At 38.6% G+C, this 23,634-nt stretch overlaps 1 protein-coding gene across 5 annotated transcripts in view; it reads right to left on the bottom strand.

The window, feature by feature from the left end:
* HERC2 (HECT and RLD domain containing E3 ubiquitin protein ligase 2) overlaps positions 1-23,634 on the bottom strand; it is a 237,594-nt gene that overhangs the window by 55,765 nt on the left and 158,195 nt on the right. For all 5 annotated transcript variants that reach the window (XM_026510286.4, XM_026510288.4, XM_026510289.4 and 2 more), the window contains exons 57-70: positions 21,396-21,507; positions 19,834-19,915; positions 19,582-19,725; positions 17,975-18,065; positions 17,493-17,670; positions 17,229-17,310; positions 16,973-17,144; positions 16,118-16,262; positions 15,021-15,246; positions 12,273-12,444; positions 11,173-11,362; positions 10,458-10,598; positions 6,282-6,473; positions 3,060-3,213 (exon numbers count right to left, since the gene is read on the bottom strand). In XM_026510286.4, coding sequence (XP_026366071.1) covers positions 3,060-3,213; positions 6,282-6,473; positions 10,458-10,598; positions 11,173-11,362; positions 12,273-12,444; positions 15,021-15,246; positions 16,118-16,262; positions 16,973-17,144; positions 17,229-17,310; positions 17,493-17,670; positions 17,975-18,065; positions 19,582-19,725; positions 19,834-19,915; positions 21,396-21,507 — 2,081 coding nt within the window. The remainder of the gene's footprint in view (positions 1-3,059; positions 3,214-6,281; positions 6,474-10,457; positions 10,599-11,172; positions 11,363-12,272; positions 12,445-15,020; positions 15,247-16,117; positions 16,263-16,972; positions 17,145-17,228; positions 17,311-17,492; positions 17,671-17,974; positions 18,066-19,581; positions 19,726-19,833; positions 19,916-21,395; positions 21,508-23,634) is intronic.

Raw genomic sequence — 23,634 nt, 5'->3', positions numbered from 1 at the left:
GGAGGTGGGTGGGAGAGTAGGTGAAATAAGTGATAGGGATTAAGGAGGGCACTTGTGATGAGTACCAGGCGATGTGTGGAACTGCTGGATCACTATATTGTACACCTAAAACTAATATAACACTGTATGTTAACTATACTGGAATTAATTTTTTTTTAAAAAAGCAGAAATGATAGGATTTACTGGTGGAGTAGGTATGCAGTAAGAGAGAAACAGAGAAGATGAAGAGGGTCACCAGATTTTTGCGGGAGGCAAATGCTCAGTAGAAATACCTTTCGTTCTTTAAATTTCTATCATGAAAGAGTAACAGCTTAAAGTTAAGAGAGCTTTTCTAAAAGTTATAAAAAAATTTCACATAAAAATGAGCAAGATAAAAGTATCAAGGTCAAATCCAATACAAAGTTATTCTTAGAAAAGAGAAAATAAGGGGCGCCTGGGTGGCACAGTCGTTAAGCGTCTGCCTTCGGCTCAGGGCGTGATCCCGGTGTTCTGGGATCGAGCCCCACATCAGGCTCCTCCACTGGGAGCCTGCTTCTTCCTCTCCCACTCGCCCTGTTTGTGTTCCCTCTCTCGCTGGCTGTTTCTATCTCTGTCAAATAATTAAATAAAATCTTAAAAAAAAAAAAAGAAAAGAAAAGAGAAAATAAGAAACAGACTAATAGTCCTTTAATGAACACAGACCAGAAAGATATGCCTACAAAACAGATCAAAACTATAATATACTACCTCTAAAAAAGTTTTTAAAAATTAACAAAATTATCAAAATATGAAAGAAACAACATAAGTTAAAATTAGGACAACCAAAATATTAATAAAATTCAGTTAAAAAATTACAAAAAAAATTACAAAATTCAGACTAAACTAGAAAGAATATAGGAGTAAATGAACACAATAGATGGTACTTTAAGACAAACAGAAGAAGGAAAGGAAGAAAAAGAAAGAGGCAGAAAGTATTTGATAGATGAAGTAGTCAACACTGACTCTAAAAGGTATCCAACACACAAGGATGACCATGTGTCCATGAAAGAGAGCTAAAGGATGCAAACAGTACAAACTGTAATACAGAGAAGAGACCTGAAACTACATTTTAAAGGAGCACACTCCCTATTGGTGAATATCACCTACAGTAACCAATATGAAAACATATTCTAGTAAAATTACTGAAACAAAGCACAGCATATAAGGGGAAATATAGATTATCACCATCACACTTTCACAGAGGAAGAAGATGTGATCCAAAGATTTACTACCAAGAAAAGCTAACTTTCAGGTTTGGGCACAAACTGTCATGGACAAGATGATCCCAGGGCTGCCATCCTTTGAGCCCTGCTGAATGACTACAGAGTGAGCTTCAGGCAATCACAATGAAAAAAGAGACAGAAAAAGGACCGGAAGTGAGCATTAAACAGAGTAAAACTAAGACTAAATGAAGAATGAAAGAAGTATAGTATGTAATAGCTATTATGCTTTGGTAGACAGAGGATAATCATTTTAATAAAGTTGGGAGAAAGAAGAGAGCATAAGGCCAAAAAAAATGTTTTTAGCTACTTTCAGGAATTATATTCATGTTTGTTTGTATTAGAATTGAATCCTGAGTCCACTGCTTAACAACGTGAGATAAAGCAAATGAATAATTATGAGATATTCTAATTTTGTCACCCCTGTCTAACCAGATTTCCAGTATAGAAGAAAACAGACTTAACAGAAGAGGTTAAGTAGAAACCTTGCAGTTCTGAATTTGAATCTAATGTTTCAGTATGGACTCGGAAGTCAGTCAGTGGACTGCCCAACAATTCATCCATCTCTGTTTACTGAGAAGGTCTAGAAACAATGACAGCCCAGTAACCTGAAATGCCATTTCCACTAAAAGACACCAAGGAAGATTCCAGGTAGAGGGCAGAAACTACATGACAAGCCTAAAGCATCTTATCATGTCATACTGTGTGGAGGTTATCAATGGACCACCAAAGTCATTTCCAGAGACAAACTGAAGAGGTTCCTGATGTCTAGAGATGAGATAATTTGAGCTTCAATAGGATCATAATCACAATTATTAAAGCCCATCATATATGTTTAAATCCATGAGTTCACAGTGATATAAAAGAAAAAAAAATTAATCGCCTTCGAAGAATGATAGGGAATCAATTTATTCTCTAAAAATATAAATAGGAGAAAAAAAATTCAAGCTTTTAATCCCTTCCTGCTTATGCAAACAGCAGCCCTGGGTAACCAACTAAAGGATGAGGAAAAATACCTCTTTATGAAGTATTCCAGCTAATAAGAAAGAAAGAAATGAAACAATTAGAATAGCACCATTTTGCAACCCCAGTGGACTAATGGCCTCAGGCTCTGAGCATTGGTAGCTGCTAACACCAACTAAGGAAAGACAAGAAGGCACCAGGTACTTCCAGATGCTACACAACCACCAATGGTCTTGCCAGAGGCGCTGAGCTACTTGGAACCCTGAATCCGGGCAAATTTGCAGAAAGACAAGGTTGAAGAACAGGCTGAGGTACAGCAGGAGTATGCAAATCCATGCTGCAGGGAAGCCCAAGGGTCAAAGGCCCAGGTTCCTTAACAGGTACATTGTTGAAAAAATGGAAAAAGAAAATATAGGAAGAAACCAAAGTTACAATAAGAAACTTAAAAGATAGAAACTATTAGTTAAAAAGAGACATAAAAAGTGGAAGCACATTAGGGTAATAAAAGCTGTCCAGAAATACATGTCAGCCTTATCTCTAAATGATGACAACAATCAGTTCAGTGGGGACACAAGAAGGGCCTCTAGAAACTGGCACAGGACTTCTACATCTGAGTTTTGGTAATTAATGCATCCACCTAATAATCATTAAGCTAAACATTCACTTTGCGTGGTTTTCTGTATCATATTTTGAAAAAAAAAGTTTTTATTAGAAAAATCAAAGAAATAATTCTAAAGCGATTCTGTAGCTTTTCTATCAAATGGTGACGATTACTTCTACTGATGCAATTACAGAAATGAAGCCATTCTATGGGCAGGGATTCCCCCCACGTCCTCCCCCTGGGCCAGCACTGAATACCTGGTATCTTCACTGTGCCACTGGAGGAAGTGTCGTCCGTGTAGGGATGGCTACTCTCTACCACCACAGGCTGAGAGGACAAGCGGCCACTCTGCGAGTCTGTGGCTACATCCTCCAGTTCGGTGACACAGAGCTCCAGCAACATATCTGCCACCTGGTGGAGGAAGCAGGGGCACAGATCAAGTCATCAGGATGTTACGCTTACTAGCCCTGCTCCAGGTCCTTCTGCAGAGACAGGGTGGCAGAGCAGAGCACTTGAGAATTTGAGAAATCTAGTTTAAATCAGGGCTTGCTTCCCTCACCTATAACATCAAAACAGCACAGAGCTCACAGAGGTGCCTATGTATGTATGCAGCTGGGAGGTGCCTGACATGTATAAGACACTCAACATATGCCAACCAATGAAACTGTGATCACAGTAGTTTCTTTCTACACCAAGACAAGATTACTTCCCAGGGAGGAAAATTCTTCTTCTTCAGGAACAAAATATCAAGGGAAGGAGCAGAAAGGTGATAAAAATGACCAAAATCCAAGAAGACACCAGGGGTCAAGGGTCAAGCAGGAGTAGGCAGGAACAAAGAAGAATGATCAAGCCATCCAGGCCAAACAGCAGCAGGGTATCTGGAACAAGGGGCTATAAACATAAACATAAGTGGGAATTTCTCTTGACTCAGGACATTAAAAGTCAGCCTTCATACCACATCTCCTCAACAATCCATGATGTCCTTATTTCATTTTAAAATTTTAGTGATTCACACCACTGAAGTGGTCAACACTGGTGATTATAAACTCCTTGATTTCTATTTTTAAAAACAAATAAGAAGGGCCGCCTGGGTGACTCAGTCAATTAAGCATCTGCCTTCGGCTCAGGTCGTGATCTCAGGGTCCTGGGATCGAGCCCCACATCAGGCTCTCTGCTCAGCAGGGAGCCTGCTCCTCACTCCCATTTGTGCCCTCTCTCACTGTCTCTTGCTACCATCTCTCTCTCTCAAAGAAATAAAATCTTTTTTAAAAAATTATATGTTATAATAGCAATAATGACCTGCAAATTTTCTAAATTCAGAAAAAAAAAAACTATTCTCTATTCCATACTTTTCAGGAATGATTTTTTTCTCTATTTTTCCTCATATTTAGGTAACAAACAGACTAGCTTAGTAAACAGTTTTTTATTAATGACAAACTAATATCACTGCCATCTAGGTATTAGGACTATAAATTCATACAACTCTCTTTCAAGAGTTCCAAATATTAGGTCAGGGTAGGACACAGGACTAGCATCTTGCCACTAGTCAGGACAGTTTGAAGACAATCCTGTCTTTGCTTCTGCCTCTCCTTGAACCTGCTGTGGGTGTGAGTCACTGAGACACAGATGTTGGTGTCATCAAACAGCTACTGCACAGCCCACCAGGGCTCTTCTGGGCTGTACAATCTTCCTCTGAAAAACCCATCATTCCCTCGGGGGGGAGGAGACAATGACATAGGGGTCATAGATGTGGCTCTGCCCTCAAAGCACCCAGGGTCCAACACCACTCCTCCCACCCACCAGCAACCTGAGTGTCCATGAGCCAGAAACAACCTCTCAGAGCCTCAGTTTCCTCATCTGTAAACAGAGCACACTAACACCTACGCTCGTAACAAGAACGCACCAGAACTTGGCCTGGCAGGTAGGTGTGCAACAAATGCTCGGCATTATTACTTTAAATCCATGTCTTCATTCATATTCTTTCCTCTCACAAATGCAATAAAGTTATAAAAAAAATTAAATTTTTGCTTGTGGCAATTCATCTTGATTCAATCTCTCAGAATTATGCCAAGTAACTTATCTCAAAAAACCAGAAAGTAGGAAACCTACTTCCTGTTCTTCCTGAATACAATTAAGAAATAACAAGCCCCAAACCATTTACTATCTACCAAACCATTTACTATGTTTTCAAGACCACTCAACCATACTTGAGTACCTTCTCGTTTGGGTGGTAGTGATAGGGGGCCCAGAGAAACACAGATTATATATCTGTACAGAGCACATGGCATCAAACTCCCTGATGTGGCCAGTTGTAAAAAAGGCAGAGCAAGGCCACTGATAAATAAGAGTCTTAAGGAAGCCAAAAAACTTTAGGGCTCATCAATCCAATTTCTAAGATATGCTGATACGATACTGACTGTAATATCCTAAACTAGCCACATGTGGCTGTACAAATTTAAATAAACTACATTAAATAAAATAAGGACTTCAGTTCCACAGGTGCACTAGTCATATTTGAAATGGTCAACAGCTACACATGACTGGAGGCTATCAAACTGAATGGCTTAGCTACAGAACATTGTCACCATAGCAAAAAATCCTATTGGATCCAGTATTACCAAATATTAAAACCTATTTAAAGCTATAATATCGTTAAAACACTGTAGTATTAGACCATAAAGAGTTAGGTTAATGGAACAAAAAAAGAGTCCATAAATGGACCCAAATATATACAGGAATTTAAAATATGATTAAAATAGTTTTCAAATCATTGAGAAAAGGATAGATTATTTAATAAATGGTGTTGGACAACATGCTTGCCATCTAGGAAAAAATAAAGTTGGATCCCTACCTTATCCCTCACATCAAGATAAATCCCAGATGGGGTGCCTGGGTGGCTGAGTCGGTTAAGTTTCTGACTCTTGGTTTCCGCTCAGGTCATGATCTCATAGGTGGTGAGATAGAGCCTCATGTTGGGCTCTGTGCTTAGCGAGGAGTCTGCTTGAAGACTCTCTCCCTCTGACCCTCTCCCCCACTCACTCACACTCTCCCTCTCTCTCCAAAGTAAATAAATAAATCTTTAAAAAAATAAATAAATAAATCCCAGATGGCTCAAAAATGTAAATATAATAAATGAAATCATAAAAATAATTAGAAGAAACTTGAGAAAATTTCTTTAAATAATGTCATGTAGGTAAGCATTTTTTTTAGCATAATACAAAATCCAGAAGCCATCAATGAAAAAAACTGGCAGATCTGACTTCATAAAATTAGAAACTTCTAAATGGCAAAAAGTACCAAATTGATGACAAGGCACAGTGGGAGGACAACTGCAGTACATGACAGAGAAAGGATTTACTTACAAGGAGTCCATCCGAACTGCAATCTACTAGAGTAAAATCAAGCACAAGATAAGGTGTGATGTCAACAGTAGCATATTCCCTGGAGAGGAGGCCCACAGCACCCATCATGTGGCTCACCTGCGGGTAGGCGGTACCCATGCCAGACAGCACAGCTGAAAGCACATCCCTGCCCTTGTCCCCTGCCCGGCTGCACACGGACAGCTTGAGCAAGTCCACCATGACACGGGTATCATCCGCAACCAGCAGACTGGTGAACTCATCCAAGGACTGAGGTTCTGGGCCTGATGCTTTATTTTGGCTTTCAACATCCTAAAAAGTCCAATAATTAAAATGAGGAATTGTACATTAAGAAATAGTCACCAGTTTACCCATAAACTCAAAGGATACACAACTACTACTGATGAATAAGGGGCTTTAGAAGGCCTCTGAGACCATGAAATGCCAGCCTAATACCTTTTCACAGATATTGTGGGTATTTTGTAAACATTACATCAAAAATTAATGATGTACTGTATGGTGACTAACATAATAAAAAAAATATATCTGTGAAAAGGTATGACTAAACTATAAATGATAATTTATACTTTGACCAAGTTCATAGGGTGGCTTAGAATGAAGTCACACCATGTAAAATCTACCACCCCATCCATAAGATTTGCATGGGAATCTTCTATCAACTAAATTTGTACTTTTGCATATTTTGTCTATATCCTCTCCATAATTCTTTCCTAGAATCTTATTTAAAGTGACTTGTTGGCTGGATAATGTAACACATTATCCACAATCTCTTGTTCCTTGGGTTCTTTGAAAATGAAAACAGATATTCTCCTTTTACTTCTCATTCACAGTATGTCTGCTAAAACATATTGCACCTGTGATCATTTACTTCTTCCCCCTCTTTGGCAGGGGAAAGGAGCCACTTATTTGTCTGCATCACTACCTGCTTCCTGACCTCATGACCACGTCCCACCCAGGACTGCTGCCTCACAGCCTCCTATCTAACACCCTAAGAGCCTCTTGGGAGTTGGCAGTGGGGTATGACTTATAGAAAGGAATAAGAAGCCAACAGAGGTGGGAAATCCCCCAGCTTTTGAGCTTAGAGGGAGTGGGAATCACATAGACCCTGTGCTGAATGGGGGAGAACCCAGGACCTCCTATTTTCCCAGGCAGAGTCTGGATCACCAGAGGAAGAACAAGATGCCAAAAGTGCCTCTCTTCTTCTCTCCTGCTTTCAGGATCTCAGCAAAACTAGCGCTGACACTTTTCAGAAACAGAATGAGCCAGGGAAGCACAAGCCCCACTTAGGAAACTTAAGGGGAATGGGACACATCCAATGTGCAAGTTCCATCGACTTAGGCCGTGGACACCACACCTCTCTGAGCTAGGAACAGTTTCTTCCTTTAAAGAAACAGACCCTGCTCCTACCTCTGCATGGAGACCCAGGGAATCATTAAGTGAAGTTGCTCAGAAACTATAACATTCCAGAATCTCACTCACTGAAGAGCAGGAAAGCATTCAGTGGACTATATTAACCACATATAATACACATGATTAATACTAACTTAATATTAATATGAAAATTACTTTACCATAATTTATGAATCAAACCGAAACTGAAACGATAGGGAATTTAGGGATATAATAATCTGGATAATGTCTATGTCTCATAAATAAATTGGTAGGAAAGAAATCCCTCTTCTACATAAAAGCAAAAATTCTGCTTAATTCAGGATAATTTCTGCATTAAATCCTCACCCTAGGAAATGGCCAAGTATTAGAAGTTGAATCTAGACACCTAATTTACACATAGTAATTTTTTATTACCTGAGATGGTTATGAGTAATTTCTACAGGACTTATTTTTGTCAGCAATAATAGCAAAATGAACCAAGAGTTCCAAGTATAATTGAAAATAATGCATATTAAATAGATGATGGGGACTAAGGAGTATACTTGTTATGATAAGCACCAGGTACTGTATGGATTGTTGAATCACTATACTGTACACCTGAAACTAATATTACACTATATATTAAATGGAATTTAAATAAAAACTTAAAAAGAATGCATATTTGTCCCCAAGGGGAATCTGCTGGCAAGGGAGAGAGTGTTAGCAGAGTACAATGGCCTGGCATAGGGAGCACCTAAGGGAGCTGGGGAGGGTGTCCACATGTGGGGGTGGAGCCATGCAAAGTAGAAGGTGTCCCTGCTTTGGCTGGCCAGCACAGGAGGTAAGGGGGAGGTCACAAATCAAGCAGGTGAAAGGTCATCCCTGCAGAAGTTAGACTGGTTTTGAGTGTCAGAAGCTATGCAGGGAAAGGAGGGTACCCATGTGGGGGAGAAGTGGCAACCAAGATGGAAGGCTGGCTACCTAAGGGGAACTAAATAAACTGCTAATAACAGGGGTTGGGTTTCTCACTTTCAGGGAAGAGTTATAAATACAGAAGGGGAGAAAAGAAGAATGAATCCTGTGCAGTTAGAATTGACTGTATTGCTGTGAACCAGTGGTTTTCAAAATACGCATATTTATAATGGAATAAATGCAAGCGTACTTCCCTATTGTGTATGTATACATACACATACATATTTATTCCTTAGCTCTGTCCACTAAGAATGCTTGGGAACAGCAACACCCCAATAGCAATGAGCACTTGAAGATTCTGCCTTCTAAATACCATTCTCCACTGAAAAGAACCGAGACGTCCTAGAGAAACATCTGATTTCTAGGATGGAGGATAAAACATTTTGTTGAGCTTAGCTAGAACTGTGTGTTGTTCCAGAAAGCAAGGGAACACTCAAAGAATGATGAGAACATGTTAAAGGGACACATAAAATTCTACAAAATATTTAAAGAAGAATTAACACTAATCCTTCAAACTCTTCTAAAAACAACAACAACAACAAAAACGGAAGATGAAGGAACACTGCCCAATTCATTCTATGAGGACAGTATTACTCTGATACCCAAACCCAGCAAAGACATCACAAGAAAACTACAGATCAGTATCCCTTATGAACACCAGTATAAAAATCCTCAACAAGATAGCAAATCAATCCAGCAATGTATAAAAGGATCATACACTTCAAACACAGAAAAGGACAGAGCAACCATAAACTCCGTGGTGTTGGACTGAAACAGAAAATAGTGGTTTGAACTATTCATGGTTTTTATTATAAAGGTAAGATGCTGAAGAAGAAAAAAATATGCATATGCATGCATGTTTGCTGAGAAGGTGTAAACCAAGGACATCTGGTAGCAAATAACTTACCAAGTTTCCAGATCTTGTTTCTAAATTCTGTGATCCACTAAAAGGAAGCAGGGCTCCTTGGAGAAATGGATGATTCCAGAGCAGGGACAGGGTAAGTAAGAGATAAGTCCGGAACACGTTGTTGTGCCAAAATGTAAAGAAGTGCTCAAAGAATTATAGGGAGAGGTCAGAAAGACAAATGAACCAGCCAAAAAGGGATCCCAATGGCCATGTCTGGGACAATTTGCATGTCAAATGATAACAGTAATGGATGTCATTATTTGAGTAAAGTAGGATCCCATGAATCTATACCAACATAGATGGATAGACAGATAAAGATAAGAAGGGAAAGTTGTCACAGAAGAACAGCAATAATTATATTCAAAAAGGAATGATGAAATTTGAAAAATCACCATGTAACAACTATCACAGTAATAATGGATTCAGCTAGAATCATCAACAGATAGTAAAAACTGGTAGGTAAAAATATGAGGAAGAAGGTACTTACAGGTATTTACATGAATACTTACTGACCCACTTTTATTAACTTCTGGTGGAGAAACCTGGCAGACACTCTTAACCAAGCAATAAGAATTAATATAACCAGTAATGCAGCAAGTCAACAATGCGCGTACTCCACTGGGATGCACTGAAAAGAACTCTACATCCTTCCTGTGGTATCCATCAAAAGGAAGAATTAAAGAATGTTTCATATTGAATACTAAAGAGACAACACACAACCCTGAGTTGGGTTCTAGACCTATAAAGGATACTATTAGGACAATGAGCAAAATCTGATTAGATCTGTGGATTAGAAAGTAATCCTGGATCAATGTTAATGCCCTGACACACTGAAGCCTTGAGGATGAATGGGGATTGTGCCCTGCAGCTCCCCACCAATGGTTCAGAAATGCTAACAGCTGGAGAACCTAGGCGAATAGTATATGGAAGTACAATGTGCTATATTTTGGTGTACTACCTCTCCAACTTTAGTGTGCATTTAAGATTATTTCAAAATAAAATGTTAAAGAAGAAAGCTCCTTAACCTCTTTGGTTTTTGTCATAGTTTCTGCAATGATGCTGGCAGCTCCTGGGTCATCCGTCACTGGGATAAATGGTCGAGAAGAAGCTGAGGAAGCAGATGGGGTCACTGCAGAGGGGGTCACGGCATCCTCAGAAGAGATCATCTAGTTTAAAAGTATACAGGAAGAAGAAAAACTCAGCAATGTGGCACACTTCCCACACAACTCCAAAAGCCTTATCTCAAACCTCTTAGGCCATCTGGAATGTCCCAGACCTTGTAGAGGTTAACAAGGTGCTTACACCACCAGCTCCAGTGGGGTACAAGGCAACCCTGCAAAGTCAAACACATTCATATTCCCATGAAAACCTATTAATATTCACAAAAGATCACATGAAGAATATTAAAATGAGTTCACATCTCTTCAAGTTGGGTTTTTTCCCCCAAAATAAGTTACAAAAACTCTTGGCTTTCAGAGCTTTAATGTTTCAGAATTGCAGATAAAGGACTGTGGACTTGCATTTTGCAACTCTTTAAAAGAATAAATCTATTTCTACTTAAGCACTAAAAAGATCTTTTTTAAATCGAATATTTTTTAATTCAAGCCAAAAAATCACAGCAATAGGAACAAAAGCAGTCTGAATTAAGTGAAAGAATGCCCTATACTTTCTTAAACACAAAGTAACTACTTTTTCCTTTTTGATCTAATGTTGCTTTACTGCTTTACTCTTTATTTTTACCTCTCCTCTCTTTTCTTGCCATGGATTTGGACTCAGTCTGTCTTCAATATCAATAGCCAGCACACATTCCTCTCCATTCACGGGACTGGCCATAGCAGATATATCAGAAGGAGGTGCCGAGGAGGAGAATGAAGGACACTCCACCGGGGCAATCATGCCAGCTGGCATGAGGGCCCCAACCACCGCATCTCTGTCAGGAGAGAAAGCCAGGCCTGTGGTGAATTGCCCTTCACCACTGCAGGACAGAAGAGTCAGCAGGAGAGACAAACACTGAATGACCCCCTCATTTTTATAGAATATACATAAAGCAGTTCTGGGAAAATACTAAACTATAATATTCATCAGCTAAAAGCTACAACGTTTACTTATGATCTTATGACCTTGGTGATTACAGGTGAAAAAATACCAAATATAAAAATCAGACCAGAATAAACCCCCTGATTCCCCTGAGAAATCATCTAGGATTGTTGTTAGAGCCTGAGGATAATTTTTTGTTTACTGAAAGCTGTGTACCAAGGCTGCCTCACACAAGGCAGCAAAGACTAAATGTCCTCTCAGTGACACAGTTGGCCTTTGGTATGAAACTAATGTTCCTGTGTAATTTATTTCTACTCATCAGGTCCATAACCATCATAGAAGGCAACTAACTCAGACTGAGAAAACAGCAGCAAAATGTTGGAAAAGATAGCATTATCAAAACTCTATTTATCAAGTGTTTGAGTGAATGAGATGATAAGTGGTCTTAAATATCACTGTGTATTTGTATCAGTTAATTCTTCCTCTCATTCCTCAAATAGTAATGCTTAGTACTTACTGGCCATTCAAAAAAAAAAAAAGTTTTTTATTTGGATTTCTTTTTTTTGAGAGAGAGAGACAGAGAGAGAGCAGGAGTGGAGGAGGGGTAATAGGAGAGGGAAAGAGAATCTTAAGCAAGCTCCACACCCAGCACGGAGCCCAACACAGGGCTCAATCTCAGGACCCTGAGATTATGACCTGAGCCAAAATCAAGAGTCAGACACAGCCAACTGACCACCCAGGTACCCCAAAATAATAAATAACTAAATAACTGCAGGATTTCAAAAGCTAGCCAAAAAGCCTACCTGGCATACATGATTTGCAATGCCGTAAGTATATGAGATAAGGCCTGCTGTTTAGCTAGATTTCCATCCAATGACAGGAGAATCTTGGCAAGAGAAGGGCGATTTGGCTTAGAATTATTTGCACCACTGATTTTATTGCTGGCAGCAGAAGAATCAGCATCTGAAGGCACACCTAAAAAAGGAAAATAAAATTTGGGATCAATTTTAAAGATCAGAGTTTGCTCTATTCCTATTTGACCTTTTCAGTTTATTTCTAAAACACACTGCAATTTGCATTTTGCTATTCCACAGACTAAGTATTAGGTTAATGGTCTTCCAGAGTAAAAACAAAAACAACAAACAACCTATTTATTTATACTTCTATAAAGAAGTTATTTTCATCAACTTCGCTGTTTAACTGCCAAAAAAACCAAAAAAAAGCTATGAAAATATAGTAACTACCGGTTTTTACTTACATTGAAATGCAAGACAAAAAATAATACAAAACAATGGAGAGAAGACAAGATGTTCACCAATAAACAGTCTTTCTGGACCCATGATCCAGCTCATCACTGCCCTAAGAGTTCGCAGGCTTCAGCCAAGGGAAGGGAACCAGGTGAAGCTCAGTGGTCTACATGAGTAAAGGAGGCACAGCAGCCAATGTGGTCAGAGTTCACAAAACAGAAGCAGAGAAGAGACAGTTGCCCAGATAAGTGCCAGGGAGTTGTGCAGGTACCCTCACTCACCCCAGTTGAGGATGCAGCAAAAAGTGATGGGTGCCCACATGAGAGGGAACTTCCCAAAGCCAAAGAAAGAACTACATCAAAGTACTAGAGGCCCAGCACATAGGATGGAAGAATGCATAGGAACCAGCATAGCACCTGCTCCCATCAGCCAGACATGAAGACCTTATTATTCACCGGGCACTAAGTAAAGTACTCAGACAGGTCTTGTCTCAGTGGTGGGGAATAATTAGGCCCAGACTAATATCAGGTCTGAAGCCACTAAACAACTCCAAATCCAAGACCAAAAAGAAACAAAAAGTTTCAGGGTAACTTAACTATATTTCAGCTAAGGATGATTTATAGACATACAAAAATCTCCAGCAGGCTATTTTATAAGAATTGACAAGCTGATTCTAATACTCAAAACAGCATTTGAAAAAGAACAAAGTTAAAGAATTACCACAGCCTAAATCTGGGTCTTCTATAAAGTTATAGTAATCAAAACAATATGGTGTTGGCATCATACAAAAATAAGTCAACAGAACAAAACTGAGCATCCAGAATTCAACAGAGAAAGGACAGTTTTCTTCAATAAATGCAACGGAAACAACTGGATATCCACACACACACACCCCAAAAGAATTACAGTACACATCTCACACGATATATAAAATTTAACTCAAGATCAAGCATAGACTTAAATATCTAAAACATAGAACTTACATAAGAAAACACAGGAAACGAATCTTTCTGATCTTGAGTACACAAAGGCTTTTTAGATATAACCCTCAAAATATGATCCATTAAAAAATGGAATTTACCAAAATTAAAAATTTCTGCTCTTTAAAATTCACTTGTGAAGAGAATAAGGAAGGCAACGCTGGGAGAAAATACGTACAAGTCATGTATCTGACAAAAGACTTGTACCCAGAATATATAAAGAACACACAAAACTCAATAAGAAAACAACCTAGTTTTAAATATAGGCAAAAGATAGGATTAGACACTACAACAAAAAACACATTTGGATGGTAAATACACATGATGCTCAACATCATTAGTCACCAGGGAAATGCGAAGTAAAACCACAATGAGATACCACCACATATCTACACAAATCTAGGTTCAAATTATAAAGACTGACCAAACTACGTGTAGACAAAAATATGGAGTGAGCTGGAGTTTTGGAACAATGACTTTGCTAAAACATTCTCTAGGATTCTTAAGAAGATAAACATACACCTACCATATGATTCAACCATTCCTCTCCTAGGTATTTACCCTAGAGAAATGCAAGTCTAGGTCCATATAAAGAATTGTATGTGAATGTTCATAGCAATTTTATTTGCACAGCCAAAAACTGAAAACAACCTGAAAGTCCACCCACAGGCAATAACAAATTGCAGTATATCCATAAATGAAATACTACTTGACAATAAAAAAGAATGCATTATTGGTACATGCAACATGGATGAATCGCAAAATAACTATGCTGAATGGAAAAAGTGAGATTTAAAAAGTACCAACTGTATGATTCCACTTATATAAAACTCTTAAAAATGCAAACTGATATACAGTGTCAGAAAGCAAGTCAAGTGGTTGTAGAAAGAAGGGAGGCTGCGAAGGGGCACAAAGATTATGTATATTTTCACTTATCTTGACTGCAGGGATGCTTCCACAGGAGTACACATGTAAAAGCTCATGGAAGTTAACTTTAAATATCTATGGTTTGTTGTATGTCAGGTATATCTGAATCAAGCTTTTGTGAAAAATACCAAGGAGCCCAGCACAGTGCTTACATATGTCAGGTAGTTATTATACAGCATTGCCAGAATTGACCTGATCATAATGTAAGAATCAGCATCATACTTCCTTTTATTCCAGCATGCAAAAATCAAAGTACCATGATTATTTTGTGGCCTTGGTTCATAATGCAGTTAACAGAGTGCTACAACCTCTAATCTTGTGGTCCTATTACATATTCTATCTATGATGTTGCTGTACCATACAGAAGTATCTCATACTAAATACAAATCTGTGTTACCTAAATAGGAAGCACCTAAAGGGTCTCTTGCAGTCTGAAAGAGGACGGGCTCATGGACAGAGGGTGTTGCCACATCAACAGTAGTCCATGCCACACTGTGTGAAGACCCACAAGCCACTCGTGTGATCTTCTGGCCTTCTAAGCCTTGCACAAGTGTAGGTTTTCTATTAACTGTGGTCGTGCCATTGCCCTGTTGGCCATGGTCATTATCTCCCCAAGCATAAACCTGTTATAGGGAACAAAAACAGAGTTTTTCAACATTTGAGAATATTTTCTTTAAATTTACTTCAAAATTTTTTCCAATACCTGTAAATAAGTATTTGCTTAATATCAATCCAATGAATTCATCTGTTCTGTTTTGTTTTAGGAAGCAGGGAAATTCTCCTCTTCAACTAAGTTCAATACTTATTTTTTCCTTTATTTTGCAAAGAAAAATGATCAAAAACAATATGCTCACTTTTCATGTAATTCACTTCTTGGCTTTACAGAATTAGAAGAAATAATTCATTTTTAATTCATTTTGATTAAAAAACAGTGCGCTCTTGTTATAATGAGCACTGGGTGTTATATGTAAATGATGAATCACTAAATTCTACTCCTGAAACCAATATTATACTACATGTTAGCTAACTAGAACTTAAATAAAAATTTGAAAAAAGAAGCGTGCTACTTTGTTGTCATAAATGAATTTTTAAAATATAACATGAGCCTGTCATGACATGGATTCTCAAAGCAGAAGAATGAGTAATACTTGTCATGGATGACTTTATTTCTAAAATGACGTACATATATCTCTCCATCGGCTATCAGTTTTTAAAGTAAAACACTGCTAATACCCTAGCAGTAGGCGCATCTTCAATGACAATAATCTTTTCACATTTCCAGGTGGACTTCAGAGCAGGAAAGCCTACCGCTTACAACATACGCCAGTCAGCAACTCTAATTTACCGGGTGTGCATGCCTACGCTGAAAACTGGGCAGATACACACAAGAACAAAATGGGCACAGCCCATACTCCTGGTTCTTTAAGTACTAAGACTCATTTCATTTCATCATGAATTATACTTTCGACACAAGGACTTGTCACCTCAGCTTACCTGCCCTGCGTCTGTGACTGCCAGGCAGTGCAGGGCCCCGACGGCCACATGCACAATCTTCTTCCCTCTTAGCCCTTCCACCACCTGTGGCTTCCGCACATGCACATCAGAGCCATGGCCCAATCTGAAGTAATCCCCCTTCCCCCTGCAAGGAGGTCAACAGTGTGCATTTTAATATACGGTTATCGTCTGGCAACATTCCACAAGAACACACTGTTCACAGCATTAGAGCCACCTCATTAACATCATATACAGTGCCCAGGGTCTCTGAAATTATGTTTTAAAATAGTTAATCAATAATTCAAATTAATTCATTAATTCTACAGCAAGATCCTTAATGTGTGTTGTATAACACTTAAGTTATGATGTAGGTTAATTCTTTCTCAAGCTGCCTCTGAGTCACAATACTCAAGCTAAGGCCCATCACATTGTCACAAGGTCAACTGGATGCCCCACTCTTTTTAAATTTAATAAAATAAGCTTTCACAAGAAAGACATGAACTTTTTCAGGATCAAAGAAATCAGAAGTCTGCTTTCTGCCCAATTGATCACTAGGCTTCTGGCATGGTAAGAAAAAGAAGAAAACTACATAAACCTCACCTAAACAGGGAGGACAAACCGGGCTAAAATCTCTCTAGTCTTTTTTTCCAAATGACCCACAGTTACAAGAAAAATTTCTTATTAAAATATTGTCACTAATCTCAACTCAAAATAAATAAAGGAAAAAAGATGCCTGAATGTCAGAAAATGAAGGTTTAACTGTCCCTCCAGGGTTGGCATGGGGTAAAGGGCGGAGGCCCACCACTGTGTCACATGGACACAGACACACTGATGGGTGACAGAGAGTTTACGTACCATGTCCACACCACTCCTGACTTGGTGAGAGCCAAGGAGAACTGAGCTCCGCATTCGATCTGGCACACTCCCTGTCCATTCAGTCTCTCAATGTTCTGGGGAATGTTACAGCCTTCACTTCCTCCCCGGCCCAATTTTCCAAAGTCACCATCACCCCAGGAAAATACTAAACCTAGGTTTAAAAAATGCATACTTCAGGCCAGCACTTCATGATGTTCCTACCCACCCAGAAACACAGAGTCAGGGAGGAGCTCACCTTCATCGGTCAGAGCCAGGGTCTGTGCATCTCTACTTCCACATGCAACCTGGATTACTCTGTGACCAAGAAGGACTTTCACCTACTCAATTACAAATTTAAAAACAGAATCAAGCACAGGCACTGAGAAAACAAGGGAAATTTTTTCCACTGAAAGCCAATAATGCACATGTCTTTATGAACTTTCCTAGACTCGAAGCTTATCTTCTCTTGAAATCAGCAGATGGTAAGCTTTCTGTAAGCAACAAAAATGTATATAATCACCATTTTGGGCTTCAGTTGTGTTGTATTATCCCCATGTCCCAACCGGCCGTACTCTCCAAGGCCCCAGGTGTATAGCTCCCCACTGGATGTGAGGGCTGCACTGTGCGAGCTCCCACAGGCAATATCCCGAATACGCTTGGTTTTCAGGGCCTCTATAAGCCGTGGCTTGTCACAATTCCTAAAACAAGATTAAATAATATTTCCTATAATCAATCCAGTCTTTTTTAAAGAAGAAAAAAAGGACATCTACACTGGTCCACATTTAGTCAAAACAACATCTGTAGATCAACTTAACTATCAAACATTAAAACAGATCATTTGAGGCTAAATCACACTCATAGATACTTTTAACAAATATATTTTTTAGGTTCCATTTTCAAAAATGACCTATCCTATTTTCTGCAAAATAGCTACTAAAAGATATTCACTATTATCATCAGTAACCATTTCTTATTAGCAAGTAATGAAGAAAATATTCTTACATTCTGCTGAAGTGTCCAAGTTTGCCATCGTCACCTTCACCCCAGGAAAACACTTTCCCATCAACAGTTAAAGCTGTAGCATGCCGGCCACCTGCAACATTCACATAGATATGGGCCACCAAATTTGGTTTACAAAAAGTTCACAACATTATTACTTTACTCTGCCTAGCATGCAGCATTTGCTCAATGAATATGCATTCAATATATGAGTAGATAGGATCAGCATTTCAGGGTGACAAATATATGAAGTCAGTGAACTTTTATTAAACTACAAAGTTTAAATCCTAGAATGAATTTTACTTGCAAAGAAGAAGCAAAATAGTGCCATGTTTAATAATGGGGTTCCTGTTAATGTTAAATATATAAAAGATCAAAATTCAGATGGAAAAAAAAGTAAAAATAAGTACATTAATGATTAGGCAAATTATCAAATGCACTGGCAATTAAGCTTTAGAGAAATGTACACCAACTATGGAGTTATTTAAGCAAAAGCACCAAAATTCATAATTAATGCATTTTACCTACTCTCGTGGTCATGCTCTTCCTCAGTGTGGACCATTCTCCCAGCCCATCTACTCTGCCCCAGGACTGAAGAGCACTATCTTTACTGGCGTTTTCTCTGTCACCTGTGTCCCTACCAACTCCTGGGCTCCCAGTCCCCCAAACCACTTAATCTGCCCTATTCCTTACCAACAGAACCCACCCTAATAAGAGTAACGGTGTGCTCAGCTAAAAACTAAACTTCCCAGACTCCCTTGCCCAGAGAGGATGGTGACAGGGATCCAACAGAAGTGAGCGAGGCTTCCTGAAAAGTGCTTTAAAGGGGCCAAGTGGCCCGGAGGAAGTATCTGCCCGTGCTCACCTAGACAGGGCTGCATAGTCATCTGTCAACGAAGGTGGAAAAAAAGAGCAAGCCTGTGCTTATGCTCTTCATGGGCACAGAGATACCATACTAGCCCTGGACCCCACCCCCAGACTTTTACAGAGAAGAAAAGTAAAATTCTATCTTGCTCAAGCCACTATTGTTTGGACTTGCTTTTATATGGGGTTAAACCTAAACCTATTCAGTGCAGGCATGAGTTTTGCGCCTAATTTAGTTCCAATCTTCAGAGGCCTAGCATAGTGCTTCAAAATAATTCCCAGTAAAGGTTTCTTAAATTGAGAGAGTGTGATTTTTTTTTCAAAGGATCTTTCTTACCACTGAGGTTCACAGACACTTTGGAAATCTGATGAAAGTTATAGGCTCTTACCCCAGAAAAAAAAACAACAACAACAACAGATATTTAAGCACAGAACATGATGATTTCAAAGATGCCATGAACCAGAGACCACAGCTCTGAGACTGAAAACCCACACCTTGGAGAGGGGTAGTCCCCACACGCCTGGAATGCCAACAACTGCTGGTCTCTAAAAAGGCTCGTGTAGCAACAATAATTAAATTCTAGACCACCTGGAGATTTACATTATGCAACTTTAATTCCTTAATAATTAAATAAACTTGAAATAGAATACAAGGAGACCCTAGGGAAAATTATTTAAAGGCCAAAATTATTTGCAGAGCATGAGCAACAGGCTTATCTGCATGCGTGCCAACTCTGGCCTGGTACCTGAATGAACGGCCACCTTCTTCACCACGTAACTGCTAAGAGCTGTGATCTGCCGAGGGATGGGCACAGTCCCGCTAGAGATGCCCAGCCCCAGTCGGCCATTCGTGGCTTCTCCACAGGCATAGACCTTCCCTTCCACAGTCACTGCAAAGAACAAGAGCAAGGACAAGACTCACTTTTCACAACATAACAGCTATGTTTTTGGTGGTAAGCATAATATATAAAAAAATTTTAGTATAAGAATAATCATACCTGCAAACAAACTTTTAGAACCACCAGCCACCTGTACCACATTCAAAGCAGATAGTGTCTCAGAGAACGAAGGAACCTTTATCTAGAACAGGATTTTTTTGTTAAGCAAAAGAAGGAAAAAGATCATTTTATTTATGCTTTTAAAATTACAAGTAACCTTATTAGATGATACATGGAATTACTGTTAATTTCCATGGTTATATTAACTAAAGAAATTCATTTCTCTTACAGCTACACTAAAGTATTCTCAGGATGAAATAATATATTGAGATATATTTTAATGGCGGGGGAGGGGGGTGTAAAATAAATAAATAAATAAATAAAATAAAGACCAAAAATGTGACCCTCTACTGTTAACTGTTGAAGCTGGTATAAGAACATGAGGGCTCAGGTCCCTATTCTTTCTACCTGCTATGTTTGAACAGCTCCATACTAAAAGGTAAAATAAAATATACATAATGTGAAGATATAACCAAGCATCTGGTAAACTTCATTTTATTTCAGGTCTTGTCCTACTCATTCTTATTGATTCTGACATCTCTAAGAAACTATACACTTCAATTTCCCATTTAAAATTCTTAAAGCCCTTGTCTAAGAAACCCTTTATGATTCCTAGAAATTATCAGATAGTCACTACTGCAGTGCAAGAGAGAATCTTCATCCCAACCATGGAACGCTAAATCTGTCCTTCACATGCAAACTCCAACAAAGGGCCATATGCCTCAGGATCACCTAGACAGCACCGCATTATCACAACTGAGACTCTCACACCCAACTGCCCCCTACCGACCTCCAAAAGGCGTCTAGGGGCCTTAAAACACAAACACATTCAAGGCTGTTCACATAAAGATGAAAATTTGTTGTACTTGAAAGGAGAAACTTAAAAGGAGTTCTAACTTTCCTTCTCAGCTTCTCAACAATGCAGGTAATAAGGGATCTTATGATGGGTGAAGTCTCACAGAATACTAAAAGGAAGCAGAGACACTCACTGAAGAGAAACTGTTTCCAGGTACTAAAACTTGGAGGAATTTGTTTTGTGGCTCCTCAGCTGAGACACTAAGTAACATAATGGATACTGAATTCAACTCTAGTTCAAATGCATCACTTGTTTTATCTTCTCTTTAAATGATATCTTACTCATCTTCATACAACTATGGTTATTTTTTACACATTTTGTTCATGGTAAGCAAAAATGTTTATTGTATTGATGGCAAAATAACTATAATTACAGCCTATAATTTTCATCTATATGCTTGTCGAATCTTTTCAGAAGTGTATTTTCTAGTTTATAGAACAACAATAATACAACTACATCTAAAATGCACTATTTTCCAAGGACAGAGGCTTTAACAGAAACTAATTTGATAATGTCTACAAGTTCATATTGAGAATTTCTTCAGAAAAGTTCATTTAAAAAACAACTTATAGAAGGTAAACCATCATAAAAACCTTAGAAGAGGTCTGAATATTATTGAGCCTCTCTAGGACAAAGGCACCAGCAAAGCTCCTCCTCAATCATGTGACGAGAGGTGACACAGGAACTTCAGGAAGAGGGGGGATACCTTAGAGCCCTTCAGGCCGCCCAGCTGGTCCTTGTCATTCAGTCCCCACACAAACACTTTGGTTCTTATTGTAGCTGCCGATTCCAGCCCTGCAGCCTTCTTTCTAATAAGGCTAACCAAACAAAAAAGACAGAAATAGAGGTCAATCAACATAAAAATATTTTTTAACAACAAAAAAAATGCAACCTCATGCAAGCAGTTTGCTGATTACTATCAGAAACTCTTAAAGTTTTATTTTAATACAATGAAACCTCAAGTAAATACACAAGTTAGTGTACCAGAGGGTCAAAATTTCGGGATACCAGCATACTACCTTCTAATACTATAATTTAACTCTAGTCTTGTTTTTGGAGGAGACCTTTCTATGACACACTATGCAGCTCTTTTCTTATACACCAAGTTGAACACAACAGCTGTTTTACTGATTCACAGATATTCCCACACAATGCATCAACACATAGCTACCACAGATGTTAAATGCAGAGAACACTGATTAAACGGCCCTAGGAGTCACCACTGGGCCTGGCATTTTGGCTATGTCCTTAAACCTAAACATCTGGTCATTTTTTTCCCTCAAAGAACTAATAAAATAGATACAACCATACAACTTTTGAGGTACTCTAACACAGATACATGTCCCAAAGCAAAATGCAAGTTTCTTCCTTTACCCTCTGCCCACCATATAGGCCAACTGGGCTAAGGGTCCCCTACCTCCTTTCTCTCCTGAGAGGCCTGCCCCATATCCTAAGGCTTCCGAAGTGTAGCTCTGGCAGCTGGCTCCTGCCACTTTGCTCATTCTAACTCCTGACCTGCCCTCAGTGGGTTGGAAGTTAAATCAACAGAGCACTCTAATTCTTGAACTTGAGACTACCAAGTACATGGGACAGTGTTAGATTTTCTTGGTTGTTAGTTGATGCCAGGTACTAAGAAACTTGTGTTTGAGGCTTTTGGCTTTTTGTTTGCTTTTGTTCTATTTTTATAAACTAGGATGGACAACTAAAGGCTCCAGAGACTAGGTTCTAAGTAGGTAAGATTTTTTAACATATTATATACTAATGAATATTTAAGGGATCAAAATTTTATGGTTTGGGGATTAAAATGTAGGAAAATCCTTTCATCTGATACCAGGTACAAGAGAGCAAGTATATATATATTGTAACTACAGATCTTCCTCTACTTACAATAGTATTTTACCTCCATAAACTCATCGTAAATTGAAAATATCATAAGGTGAAATGTATTTTAAAAATGCACCTAACCTACTCAACATCATAGCTTAGCCTTGCCTACCTTGAACATGCTGAGAACACTTACATTAGTCTACAGTTGGACAAAATCATCTAACACAAAGCCTATTTTCTAATGAAGTGTCGAGTATCTCATGTAATTTCTTGAATACGATACTGAAAGTGAAAAACCGTATGGTACGGGTACAGAATGGCTGTAATAGTGTACTGGTTATTTACCCTTGTGATTGCATGGCTGGGAGCTAGATAGCTTGCTGCTACCGCCAAGTATTACAAGAGAGGATTGTACCACATGTTGCTAACTCAGGAAAAGGTCAAAATTCAAAGTTCGGTTTCTATGGAATGTGTATCACTTTTGCACTATTGTAAAGTCAAAACTTGCAAGTCAAATAAATTGCAGACTATCTATATTTGACATACCTTGTAACACAATTTTAGTCAAAAATATGTATGGGATACCAAGAGTTATATTCAAGATATGTAATGACTGGTACCACGTAATTATCAACCAGTCAGAATTGGAGGCCAGCGGGTAGTCAGTGTGGGCATAGCCCAGTTGTGTGTGTGCTCTGTGGGAGACTGTTTGGACCACTTATTCAACCTGAAATTATTAGCTAATTAAGATCTGACAGGAAAAGAAAAACATTACATTCAAATACCTAGAGTTCTTTTGTTAATGTATTCAATTATGTAAAAATCTAATCAATGAGTAAAGCTCAAACTTTTTTGATTAGCTCATATATACAATACATGTATTTATGTATTTGTCCAATTCATTTTCATAGTTACTGAATAAGAATATGCAAACCTATAATACTTTCTCTTGAAAATCTCAATGATTGATTTAAGTGAAATGGTATTTTCCTTCCTTAATGTATATAGATACCATCGATTTGAATCATAACATACAGTACAACATATATTCTAGATGAAGTAACATTATATCTACTATTTTCTTTTCAGTTTCAGTGCAAAGTTTCCAAAATAAAACA

This window comes from Ursus arctos, unplaced genomic scaffold (genome assembly GCF_023065955.2).
Source record: "Ursus arctos isolate Adak ecotype North America unplaced genomic scaffold, UrsArc2.0 scaffold_28, whole genome shotgun sequence".
Lineage (NCBI taxonomy): Eukaryota > Metazoa > Chordata > Mammalia > Carnivora > Ursidae > Ursus > Ursus arctos.
The sequence above is the reverse complement of the archived record's forward strand: the minus strand, read 5'-3'. Positions and strand labels throughout refer to the sequence as shown.